We start from the raw sequence: 13,195 nt of genomic DNA, 5'->3' as shown, positions 1-13,195 counted from the left end.
ATTCCCCTTTAAAAGGGTCTAAATATGTTGTGAGTTATCCCAATAATTTAATCAAAACGCACACCTAAGACTTACAGGCCATGTGAAGTCCCACAGTAAAATGGGCTTTTTGCAAAGCACAGCTGTATCTTATTGTGACCCATCTGAGTAAATCACTGCCATTACTTATCACTGCTAGTGAGTTAAGGAGCACAGTCATGCTTCCATACTTAGTAAATGACCATTACCACAGTCCCATTTTTCTTCTGTTACTGTGTAGTATTTGTCAATTTCCAAAAGAGAGATGGACGTGACGTTAGAGCTTTTCTTCTATATAGTCAGCCACTGCCTTCTGCTTGATAAGTTTTAGTGACCTTCCAGTCCAGTGTCTGTTATGGAAGGATTATGACCCCACTAACACTATCGTGGCATTATTGAACTAACTGGTATGCAAGAAGTGAGCTGATTGTAGTGAAGTGACATCTGATTGTTAGTAGTGACAAGGAAAAATGAGTGAGATGGGCTTTTTCCCCAAAAAAATCTCTTGTAAAGTGTTCCAGTCTTTATCTGGTAGTCTTCTCAGTGGGTGGCCACTAATGCCTGGGAATTGGCTCACTTGGAGTTAGTGAAGTTCGCTAAATCTTTGCACATTCAGAGGATTTTTCACATCACAGTTTCAGATTTGTAAAGGTCATTTAAGGGGTCTGTTGGCTGTATGGTGAGGGGCAGAGCTTCTGAATCCATTCCAGCAAAAAAGTGCTCTTCTTTCTTTTGAAAAACTTAGTGGGGACCCCACTGTAAGTTTGGGAGGATGGGGAGCATGGATGTCCATCCCAGAAGTGTTTGTGAATTTGCACATGTAGCCTTCATGCTTATATGTAAGTGCATATCAGGAAACGAAGTGATTTTTTTTGTTAACTGGTCCGTGTCTCTTACAGTGATGAGTATAAACCCAAAAAAATCAAAACAGAAGATATCAAGAAATCAAAGAAGAGGAAACAGGAGGAGGAAGAGGTAAATTATGAAACAAAAGTTATAAATTTCTGGATTTAAGAATGGAGTGCTTGTGGTATTTTGTAGAACAATGAAAGCTAATCTGTCTGATGTCCTATTAGCCCAAATAGGAATTTAAGGAGTGTTTCTACCCTGAAATAAATGGGTGATTTTTAAGACTCATTCAAGAAGATAACTTTCTAAGGTCATGTCTACACTGTGGGACATTATGCTGGTATAATCCGGTAGTGTACATACAGCCTCGAGTGACGTAAGGTTTTTTTCCATCACTGTAGGAGCTTCACCTCCCAGAGTAACAGTAGCTAGGTCAACGGAAGTATTCTTCCATTGACATAGCTGTGTCTTCCTGGCAATTATGCTGGCATAGCGATGGTGCCCCTGGGGGGCAGATTTTTTCACAGCCCTGAACACCACAGCTATGTTGACTTAAATTGTAAGCGTAGATCAGCTCTAATGCTCCCAGACTAATCCACGTAGCACACCCCTCCTTCCGTACAGATGCATTTATCAATGGAAAAAGGAGCTTTATTAACTTTTGGTATTGGCACAGATGATGTGATGCAGCTCAAAGGCAAAGAAGTTGGTACATGGTTTAGCTGTAACAGTGTCAAAGCAGCTGCCGAGTGCTTTTTAAAAGCCATTGTAGATCGGCCCTGAGGTCCTGCCCTGTTTGGAAAGGAAACAGAAGCTATTAAGATGACGAGATTTCAGCTACTTGCTGGGCAGGAACAGTGCACCAGGATCCCAGTCTGCTGGCAGAGGGATGCTGGTGAAATGTATTTTTTGAGTGAGCAGTCCCAACTGGTGTGCTTAGCTCTTGAAGGCATAGTCTACACTTAAAAGCTATGCTGAAATAGCTGTACCAGCAGAGAAAACCCTAGTGTAGACGCAGCTTGCCAGCAGAAAAGTGCTTTGGGCTGGTAGGGTTTATGTGCAAAATAAGCTGTATCGGCAAAATCACTCTTTTATGCCAGCATAACTGTGTATACACTAGGGCTTTCAGCAGCACAGAAATTCACATCCATATCCGACATTGCTATACCTACAAATTTTCTAATGTAGACCTGGTCTAAGTAAGAGTCTTTCTATTTTAAAAATATCTTGTTGAATAAAACATAACTGTGTTCTAATAATCCTTCTGCCTTTCCTCCTTGTCCTCCCTTTGTAGGACAACAAAGCCAAGAAAACTAAGAGCAAAGATAAGAAAGTCCCTGAAGGAGACAACAAGAAAAAGAAGCAGAAGAAAGAGGAAGAGCAAAAGTGGAAATGGTAAAATCTCTGTGATAAATTAACCTTTTGTCATTCTCTGCTTACCCTCAAATCCACTATATCGTGCTCTGACTAGAGATTAAATAAACAGGGACCTGCAGATCCACTATCTTTTACTGTTGGCACATATCAAGGTTTGTGTTCTGAATGTGTGGTTTAGTTTTCAATAACATTTTTAAAATCTCATTTCAGAATATTCATTCTTTACATTAAAAAAATCAGAACTTTAAGTGCTACGATATTCATTTTTCAGCTTTTCTGAGCTGCCTTAAAATGAACTAGTTTCCTTCCTATCCTGGAACAAGTGATCCAGAAGCTGATGGATCCATTCTCTTCCCTGCTGTAAAACAGAGGCTACCCATAGTGATCGGACACTAGGCGTTTCCTCCATCATGAGGCAATATGAAAGCTCCTCCATTTATTGATGATTTAGGTTATGTGCAGGTATATTAATTGGAGACTAAGCACTGTATCACTTCAAAGGCAAACCTGATCCTGGGAACTCCTTAAACTAGAAGGATACAGTTGAAATAATTTTGGCTTTCACCCCCGTTTATTACAGTCTGATCTCCCTTCACAAAAGGGATATTACCTAAAGAACACATGAATGAAAGCTGATCAACACATTCTATTTGAGGTTTTTAAAAGCATTTAAGATTTAATCTGTCCAATCTGGAAATACAGTTTGAATGGGAAGCATTTTTCCCCTGTGCAGAATCCAAAAAGTAATGTAACTGGAGTGACTGAAGTTCAACTTTCACTGACATTGGCATTTAAAAATATAGATCTACAAATAAATGAGGATTCTCCAGTTTGAGTGCAAGAGGGAGAAAATTATCTGGCTCTGGGATATGAGAGGCACCTGTGTTGTTCTCCCCTTGAAGAACGTGTCAGCTTGATGACTCAGCGGATGAATTTTTCTTTACGAGTGGTTTTGTACTGGCATCTCAGATACAATCCAGTGTTGTCCCCCAGAGTATGTGTAGGGTAATGAATATTCATGTATTTGAGGACTGGCCCTCATCATTCCCTACAGTTTAATACAGCTTGGCTTCAAATGCAAATATTTTTCCAGACTCCTGTCATCTCAGCACTCTGTAAGACTTTGAATGACTCAACTTCGGAGCTTCCATCTACCTCTTCCCTTTGGGGGGTTATTGTGCTGTTTTATTAGACCTCCTTGTTGGGAAACCCCTCTTAGTATTCACCTTGCATTGCTCAGTTTCACCCCATCATGCCTTGCATCACCCTAAAATAACTCCTCTTCCTCAGAGTGTTTACACCCTTCAAATATTTGACTCCAATTGTCATGATTTCAAATGCAATCCTGATCACCAAATGTCCTTGTATGTTTAGGTTTTACTCTTTTATCCTAAGTGTATCATTTGAGCCCCTCCATAACATGCTGGTGCTCTTCTCTGAATTCCCTCCTAACTTCCTGACCTCTTTCTGGTCCTCTGGCTTTCATCTATTTCAGTTTTAATGTAACCATTAGTACATAAAGAACTGGTGATCCAGAATGGTCTCTTGCCCTAGCAAGCCTCTCTTCTGGCTTTATCTCAAGCAAACCTTCCTGGTTTTTGTCTCTGTATCCTACTAGTTAATTTCCCCCTTTTATATCATAGTTAGTATTGTCAGCAAGCCTTTATTGGAAGGCCACAGAACTTTCTCCTTGCCTGTCTTGGCAGCATAATTCCAGTTAGCTCTGCCAGAGCTCAGCAAATTGTGCTGACTGCTGAGCGAAGCGGTATTTGAAAGTGCAAAACCCGGCAGTTAGTAGGAATGTCCTTCTGCTGGTGTTTGCTTGGTCCATCTGCAGCTTTTTATAGCATGTCTTTTGTGAAATGGGTTTCATCTCCATCTTGTAGCACTCCAGACTCAGCTCTTCAAGGGATTTTATGTTCCATGCCAGTCAGTTTTCTGAAGATCTGAATTCTTTGTGTTGTTTTCTCTAGTGCTTGCCTTCTTGAGCATCTTAATTCTAGTGATTACGGGATTGGCATCACCGTTTTACAACCAGGGAAGCTGAGGCACAGAGGTGAAATGACTTGCTCAAGGTCACTCGGTTAGTGGCAGAGCTGCAAATAGAACCCAGGCTCCTGGGTCCCAGTCAAGTGCTCTATCCATTAGTTGCACGCCCCTGCTTCAAGAGCAATGTCTGTCCAGTCTTGAGCATCCCTAATTGGAATGTGGATGGAATAGTCTTGCTGCTGTCTTTGAGTTACTTAGTCAGAGGAGGCACACTCTTTAACATGAATTTGATTCTAGAGCACAGAATTACAGTCTGAAGTCCTCTAGCATGGAACAGTCTATTCGAAGGCGCAACCACTTTGCAGTCAGCTCAACTTCCAAACCGGAGAAGTGCCCCCACAAAACAATGAATCTAACCTCAACATCACTAGAGAGTAGGATGGCTTCAGAGGTACAAAATCTCTACAAGGGAATGTCAGGAGCAGTGTTGGTGAGGGGGCTAGTGAGGCAAACAAACATTAAAAGTAATAGTAGCAAATCTATCCTAAAGTATTGCAACAATAACGGCTAGGGCTCCGTGTCTGTCACAGAGGTCACAGAAGTTAGGGATTCTGTGACTTTCTACGAACTCCATGACTTCTGCAGGGGCCAGTTTGGCCTACCCCAGGGCTGCCCAAGCAGCTGGCTCTGGGGCCAGCTGCTCAGGTGGCCCAGGGGCCAGCCATACTGGCTGCTGCTGAAGTGACCCGGGGGACACAGCCACACCAGCCGCTGCTGGAGCAGCTCTGGGGACAGCCACATCGGTCACTGCTCCGGCAGCCTGGGCAGCAGTCCCCAGGCAGCCTGCCACAGCAGCCCTGGTCCCCCTTAAGATTTAATCACAGGTACAGGTCCCGGGCCGTGAATTTTTGTTTATTGCCTGTGAGCTGTCCATGTCTTTACTAAGAACACCCATGACAGAATCGTAGCCTTAGTCATGGCAGACTATCTCCTTCCCTCTTCACTGCCAAATAGCCACTATGCAGGAGTCACCTTTTTCTCCGTGCTGGAAACTTCAGGTTAGAAATCGCCTAGTACTACAGGTTCGGGTCTCAAAGTGATCAGCTCAGCCTTTGCTCTTGCAAACTGGATACGTCGAGATGTGCGAAACATAGGCTGTGTCTCCACTGCATAGCACTGCGGACTACATGGGGTGTGAATTGCAGTGCTCGCCAAAGGGCTGCACTGTAACTGCCCCATGTGGAGACTACTGGCTCAAACTAAGAGGTACCTAGTTCACATTAACGTAGCCCTAGAGGGCTAAATTGGCATGAACTAAAATTTACCTTCTTAGTTCGTGCCAGCGGCGTACATGTGGGGCAGTTACAATGTAGCACTTCTGTCCACCCTGCAGTTCACACCCACGTAGTACAAACTGCAGTGTCATGAAAGGAAGCCCTCGGTTCGTTGGTGTCTTTACTCTGAGGCTTATAACAATTGAGATTCTGTCTGCTCTGCTTGGACACAGAGGATCTCACTGCACATCTTGTAAAGGTAAAGATGGGTCAAGGTGCTTTGGCCAAAAACAGTATCATCCTATCATAGCAGTGTGCTATGTCCCAGTTGATTCCTGGTCTCCTCTCTAGCTGTGGCTGCATTTCAGCCGTGCCTATTGTGACAGAGTTCCTCCTCTACCTTGGTGGGTCTTGCGCTTATTGGCGGATTTGCTTGCCTTTGAGCTTCACAGCAGCCCTCAGTTTGGGCATTTTCATGAACCCACAATCCAGGACAACTCCTCCTGTGTCTGTCCAGGAGTTGGGAGGATTTGGGGGGAACCCGGGCCCGCCCTCTACTACGGGTTCCAGCCCAGGGCCCTGTGGTATGCAGCTGTCTAGAGTGCCTCCTGGAACAGCTGTGCAACAGCTACAACTCCCTGGGCTACTTCCCCATGGCCTCCTCCCAACACCTTCTTTATCCTCACCATAGGACCTTCCTCCTGGTGTCTGATGATGCTTGTACTCCTCAGTCCTCCAACAGTCCGCGTTCTCACTCTCAGCTCTAAGCGCCTCTTGCTTCCAGCTCCTCACATGCACACCACAAACTGAAGTGAGCTCCTTTTTAAAACCCAGGTGCCCTGATTAGCCTGCCTTAATTGATTCCAGCAGCTTCTTGATTGGCTGCTGGTGTTCTAATCAGCCTGTCTTAATGGTCTCCAGAAGGTTCCTGATTGTTCTGGAACTTTCCCTGTTACCTTACTCAGGGAAAGGGGACCTACTTAGCCTGGGGCTAATATATCTGCCTTCTATTACTCTCCTACAGCCATCTGGCCTGACCCTGTCACATTATATGGATATAGGCTAATAAGCACTTAGGGCTCCCTCAGAGAGAAGCCTTATTATATATTTATATGGAACCTGTCTCTTATACAGTGATCCTGTTATCTAATTAAGGCTGCAGCAACCAGCACTTATTTGTGCACAACATTTCCTGCGTTGCTGCCAGTACATGTATGTCTTCTCCCAGCTGATGACTCACTCCAGCGTGAAACTGGCTAGGGGGTTGGGGATACAGGAATCAGGAGCAGCATGGAGAAACATGGCATTTTTTTGTCCAGCAAGTTGGCTGGGTGCTTAAGAGATCGAATGCTGTGACAGGATAATAGTGTCCCCCTGCTGCATAAATGCTAAGGTGAAATAGACTATTTTCTCAGCAGGAGATCCTGTCCCAGTGGTATGTAACAATTACTTTATTGCCACTATAACAAAAGATCAGTGCAGATGTATGGAAGGAGTGTGGTGTGGTAGTTTGAGCAAAAGACTGGGAAGCCAGGACGTGGGGCTCTTCAATTTGTTGTTGGATGTGTCGTTGGCCATTGATTAACACCAGAAAAGTCTCTAAACCTTTCTGCCTCAATTTCTTCAGTTGGAAAATAGTAATACCTACCTCATGGTTATTATGGGACCTAATTAATTATTGCAGTAGGAGCCTTAGGGCACCTTTGTCCTTATCCTTTGTTTTGTGCTTGCCTTAGAGAACATGTTCTCTTTATTATGGGGGGGGGGGGGGGGGGGGAAGGAAATGAGCGCGAGGTGACAGAGGGGATTAATTAATATTTCTTCTCTTAAACACCTGAGTTTGCTTAGGTCACAAGTGAAAATCAATTTCTCTTTGTCATGTCTATCCTTACTGGAACATCTGTCCACATCAGAAAGTGATCACATAATTTGCTGCTGTTGTCCATATTTGTTCTGGAGAGATGTTGGGCTGGAAGTTAGATGAGGGCTTCGTTAAACTGACAGTTTGCTGTAAAGAAACCTGTACTATACCTGGCGTTCAGTCCTTTCCTTTCTTAAGTACACATGCATGCATTTGTTTGGTGAAGAACATGATGGGCTAATGTCATCTGTGCTGCAACTCAGTTGAATATAACTCTGGCATAACAGCAGTGTGAATTTGGCCCAGAACATTAATTTGTGTCTGGAGCCTGTTCCGTGCTTTTCAAAAAGATGGCAGTTGGTGTTCTAGGTTTTGCTTGTGTACTGCTCATTGTGAACTCTGAATTGCAGTGCAGTGATTGCTACTGTTTTTATGTCACCCTCCCGTGTAGACACTGAAATGATGGCTAGAGGGTGAGTTTGTATCAGCTTGTCGGTCTCTCTTTAAAGGTGGGAGGAAGAGCGCTATCCTGAAGGCATTAAATGGAAATTCCTAGAGCACAAAGGTCCTGTGTTTGCTCCGCCATATGAACCTCTGCCTGAAAATGTCAAGTTCTACTATGATGGTAAGTTGTTACGGGTTCACGCTTACTGGGCTAGACTGTGGCATCCTGAATAGGAGGTGAGGGTTCTCTTGCAAAGTGGTGGGGTGAGGTGGTGGTCCAGGCTAACTATTTGCTCTATAAGCAAATTCCAGGGATCATAAAAGGAGGAATAAACTTTATAGAAACAAGGAAACCTCTGTTGGAATCTATTTGGATTGAAATAAGCAATTGCATTTATTTTCACTGTGATCACAAGGGTATGTGTCACAGCTCACGTAGCATGTGATGATGCTTACACCATAAGTGACGACGTTTGACCAAGGCACCATGTTGTTGTAGTTATTTTTCATTATTGCTGGTCTTCCTTGGGCCCTCGTCCTTCTCATTCAGTGTTGGGGTCTCTTTTTTTTTCAAAATTATTATTATTAATTAAATTGCAGCTTTCTATATCCAATTAATTTTTCCTATAATACCTGCCTGAAGTGATCGGAATAAAAGGCAGAACTTATTTTAATATAAATGATGATTTGGTTCCTGCAGGTATGATCATATTAAATGGAGGAACATATTAACCAGGGATTGGATTAAGTGACAGGTACTTGAGTGGATGAAAATTGAATTTTTCATTCTAAAGCAGCATCTGTCTGTAAAATTGCTTCAGAAGCAGTGGGCTGTTCCCATGAAACATTGTGGAAGTTTTAAAATTAGAAGTGGTGAGATTCTTTTTAACCAGTAACACGTTCAAACAAATGTCCAAGCCACCCCAAAGACCATCTCTAGGAAAATGAGGTGTTGAATTCACACACAAGCTATTGTGAGAGATCTGCTCAGCATCCTACTGTCTGTGCTCAGGAGACATTGTCCAATTCAGAGATTACCCTAGAATAACTTCTAGCCTTCAGTACTCCACATTTGGTCAACCACCTGCCAGCTTCTTCTGAGTAGAGGAGTCCATCCCAGGACCAGTCCTGCTTTTGCAGCAGAATGCCAGCTTCCATCTAACAGGATGTCCATAATTACTGCCTGAGCTATTGCTAGGGCTCCCAGTCACTTGCAGCACCAGACTCCTGTAAAGGAGCTGTGAACGCCAAAGTAGCCTGTTAGTTGCTCTTGTTTTTTAAGCTGAGTTACTAACATTCAGGGCTCTTGATAAATTCCATAGTACTGAAGTTGTAGTCCCATCACAGGAAGACTGCTCAAGCCTTTGAAAGAAGGGAAAGTGAGGGATGAAATTCAATCCAAGCAAGTCTGTTTCTGCAGTTCTGTTTACGAAATAACAACCGAGGCCAGTAGTTACTCTGTGCCAACTGTAGGCAACTTTTGAGCAATTTTAATGGGATTTAACCCCCAAAACATCTTACCAGCTGATCACTGGCACGTTTTTCAACTGGTTTAGCAGCCTTAACCCTTTTTCCTTTGCAACCCTCTGTTTTGCTGCTTCCTGCTATAAGTAAACAAACAGTGTATGTTTGTTACAATTAAACTAACAGCAATCCTGTTGGTATCTTAGTTTCTAGTGTGACTTATTCAATCATCTTTGGCCAAGTGAGCCTTCTTTTGCTACGTTTTGTTGACTTAAGTTCTTTAGGTTGGGCAGATAGTTTCCTCACTTTAATTTTTGCATATAATGTCAGTCTTTCACTTGGTGAATCAAGAGGACTACATTTTACTTCCCCAGTACTTTATTAAACAGTTAACATCAACAGTTCTGGCAGTGACTTTTGTGAGGTAAAAGAGTCAATTAAAAAATCACTGGTGCTGACTCTTCAACAAGCAATTGAGATTTAAAATATTCCTCACTATTAGCTGTATCCATGAGATGCATTCAAAATATTTCTCAGAGAGCGCTGGAGCATAATGTGATGTCAACAATGAGATCTGGGACTGAAGAGGCATGCTCAGTAGAAAAGGTAGACCTTGAATGTTCAGCAATTTCTTCTTCCTCACTCCCAAAAGATCTCTTCTTCACAGTGATTTCATTTTGAGGAAAGGCTCTATTGTGATCCTGCAACCAAGCTGAAATATGACCTCACCAATCACTGAAAGAACTAAATGTGACTCTATTTTGAGTATGAGGAGTTGGAGACACTGGAGTGTATTCCCATGATACCTGAATCTCTCATTCCATTGGTTGGTAGAGTTCACACATACTTACCTTCCTGTGCGAGGGGAGATGAGTGTTTGGCACCACTTACTACCCTACTTGTGGGTGTCACTGGCGCATGCTTTGGCAGAGATTTGCCTCTGTTCCTGGCTAGAAATAGCTGCCTATTCATAGACAGGAAGTTGACATGTTTTAAACAGTGTGTGTGAGGGGAATAGGAAGGCTAAATGATTCGTTGTCTCCTGGCTTAGTAAAGATGTTGAGAGGCAGAAGATGGAATTGAATAAAAGCCATATTATCATATTATAACATCTAGATCATATTATAACTATTTTAATGCAAGTCAAATTTTAGGCCTCAATAGTCTGATCGTTCTTCTCTACTCCCTTTGCATCCTGTACTTACTGTCAAGGGACACTAGTTTGTGGTGCTATACAGCACACTTAACAAAACCTCACTGAAATACTAGGACAAACCATATACTTCCATAGGGTGGCTAATCTGGCTGTGTATTGTACATCCATAGCAGTCCACGGTTGCATGGAAGGGTTCCTGGATCTCTTGAAACATCACAGTGCAAAAAGCAGAATGATTTAGGGAATGAACATCTTCAGCTGACCTTTTTTAAACCTCCTCTCTCATAGGTAAAGTAATGAAGCTGAGCCCCAAAGCAGAAGAAGTTGCTACATTCTTTGCAAAAATGCTTGATCATGAGTACACTACAAAGGATATCTTCAGGAAAAACTTTTTTAAAGACTGGAGAAAGGTATGGATCCCTGGACTGGGATGACAGCCTACACGGCCATTTTCTCCTGAGTGTTAGAGAGAGAAATGGGTCTACTCTGACTTGGTGCACAAAATGCTAGTGTGAGGCAGAGACCAAAGGGCTGGCTCAGATGTTAGCACTGAAAGTTCCTGTTTACGCTGTAGTTTTCCAAGAAGGGCCTCCTGGTAAATATTTCTTAAACGAACAAGGGTTGACCTTTTGCAAGTCATACTTGCATGTGATGTGACATGGTGGGTATGGCTGAGCTGATCATGACGTTTTTATCGATGACCTGGAAGAAAATGTAAAATCAGCACTGCCAAAGTTGCAGATCACACAAAAATTGGGGAAGTGGCAGATAATGAAGAGGCCAGATCACTGATACAGAGCAATCAGGATTGCTTGGTAAACGGGGTGCAAGCAAACAATATGCGTGTGAATACAGCCAAATGTAAATGTCTACATCTAGGAACAAAGAACGTAGGCCATACTTACAGGATGAGGGACTCTATTCTGGGAAACAGTGACTCTGAAAAAGATGTGGGGGTCATGGTGGATAGTCAGCTGAACGTGAGCTCCCAATGTGATGTTATGGCCAAAAGAGCTAATGCAATCCTGGGATGCATAAACAGGGAAATTCTGAGTTGAGAGGTTATTTTACCTCTTTATTTGGCACTGGTGTGACTGTGTCCAGTTCTGGTGTCCACAATACAAGAATGATGTTGATAAATTGGAGAAGGTTCAGAGAAGAGCCAGGAGTATGATTAAAGGGTTTGAAAACATGCCTTATAGCGGTAGGCTCAAGGAGCTCAATCTGTTTAGTTTAACAGAGACGGTTAAGGGGTGACTTGATTACAGTTTAGCAGTACCTACACAGGGAACAAATATTTCATAATGGGCTCTTCTGGCTAGCAGAGAAAGATATAACACAATCCAATTGCTGGAAGTTGTAGCTAGACAAATGCAGGCTGGGAATAAGGCACACGTTTTTAATAATGAAAGTAACTAATCGTTGGAACAACTTACCGAAGATCGTGGTGGATTCTTCATCACTGACTGCTTTAAAATCAAGATTGGATGTTTTTGTAGAAGCTCTGCTCTAGGAATTATTTGGAGAAGTTCTGTGGCCTGTGTTTTATACAGGAGGTCAGAATAGACAATCACAGTGGCCCCTTCTGGCTTTGGAATTTTATGAATCTTTGCCCCACTGAAACTGTGGAATTGAAGAGCCATCACTACCTTTGTATCAGAGGCTAGCCCCTTTCTGAGTCTTGCAAAGTAGGAGCTTCACCACCCCAACCAGTATAAGCATGCCAAGAGAATAAGCATATTCAGGCAGCTGACCCAGGTTACCTCGACGGCCTCTCCTTCCCCCAGTAACGTCGTCAACCCTTGAATGGCTAAGTGGTTTGAAAGGTTGCTGTGTAATAGAATATACACTCCGTGCTTGCAAAGATCAGACACAGTCTTAGTGTTCTGTGTGCCACATATACCCTCTTCATCCTTTTCTCATTCTCCCTGACTAGGTTGAGTACTTACTAGAAGTTGACAGCTCTTTGATAGACAGGCAGAAGCTGTGTTTATTAGGAGCATTTGCCCTTTGATACCTCTTTACGGGCTGGGAGGGGCAATTAAATATCCTTATTCTAACTATAAGAAGGTTTCAAGCTCTACTTTCATCCTCCCAGGAAATGACTTCAGAAGAAAAGAGTACCATCACCAACCTCAACAAGTGTGACTTCTCCCAGATGAGCCAGTATTTCAAAGCTCAGTCAGAAGCTAGGAAACAGATGTCCAAGGAAGAGAAACAGGTACTTTAGGGAATTGTAGAAGACTGTTCTAGCCATTTAGGTGTTTTTTTTATCATTATCCTTTACTCGTTCCTCTGGCCATATCATCTATGCGCAGTCTGTCACTCCTCTCACGCTGAAGGGATTTGCTAGAACCTTTCCCACCCAGCGGGGATTGGCAGAAGTATTGCACTTCTAGCTAAAAGTCTGTCTCTCTGCTGATCTTAATGTGATGACTAAGAGGCCAGCGGCTCGTTTCCTAGTAACATCCCTGAGATTCCTTGTGTCACTTATGTTCCTCTAACATGTCTGCATAGGTAATATGTCGAGAGCAATGTTTAGTAAGAAACCTCCACCTACTGCAGTTCTCTTTCTGATGATAAAACATTTCTGGCCCTTTCTCTTTCAGCACCATGGTGTTACTAGGACAAAGAGTTTGGTTTTTTTTCAAGGAGTATCTGCATGTCTTCCCTCCACTTCCACACAACCCCTAGATACCCACTTTAGTAAGAACTAGAAACTTATCACAAGATCTAAATCTGGTTCCATTTAGTGCCTTGGGT

At 43.0% G+C, this 13,195-nt stretch overlaps 1 protein-coding gene across 1 annotated transcript in view; it reads left to right on the top strand.

Moving 5' to 3' along the window:
• Positions 1-13,195, top strand: part of TOP1 (DNA topoisomerase I) — an 83,496-nt gene that overhangs the window by 56,294 nt on the left and 14,007 nt on the right. The window contains exons 7-11 of the mRNA XM_074970214.1: positions 918-993; positions 2,162-2,262; positions 7,878-7,993; positions 10,721-10,842; positions 12,531-12,653. Coding sequence (XP_074826315.1) covers positions 918-993; positions 2,162-2,262; positions 7,878-7,993; positions 10,721-10,842; positions 12,531-12,653 — 538 coding nt within the window. The remainder of the gene's footprint in view (positions 1-917; positions 994-2,161; positions 2,263-7,877; positions 7,994-10,720; positions 10,843-12,530; positions 12,654-13,195) is intronic.

The sequence above is a fragment of the Natator depressus genome, chromosome 13 (assembly GCF_965152275.1).
Source record: "Natator depressus isolate rNatDep1 chromosome 13, rNatDep2.hap1, whole genome shotgun sequence".
Lineage (NCBI taxonomy): Eukaryota > Metazoa > Chordata > Testudines > Cheloniidae > Natator > Natator depressus.
Note: the sequence above shows the minus strand (reverse complement) of the source record. Positions and strands in the feature narration are given on the sequence as shown.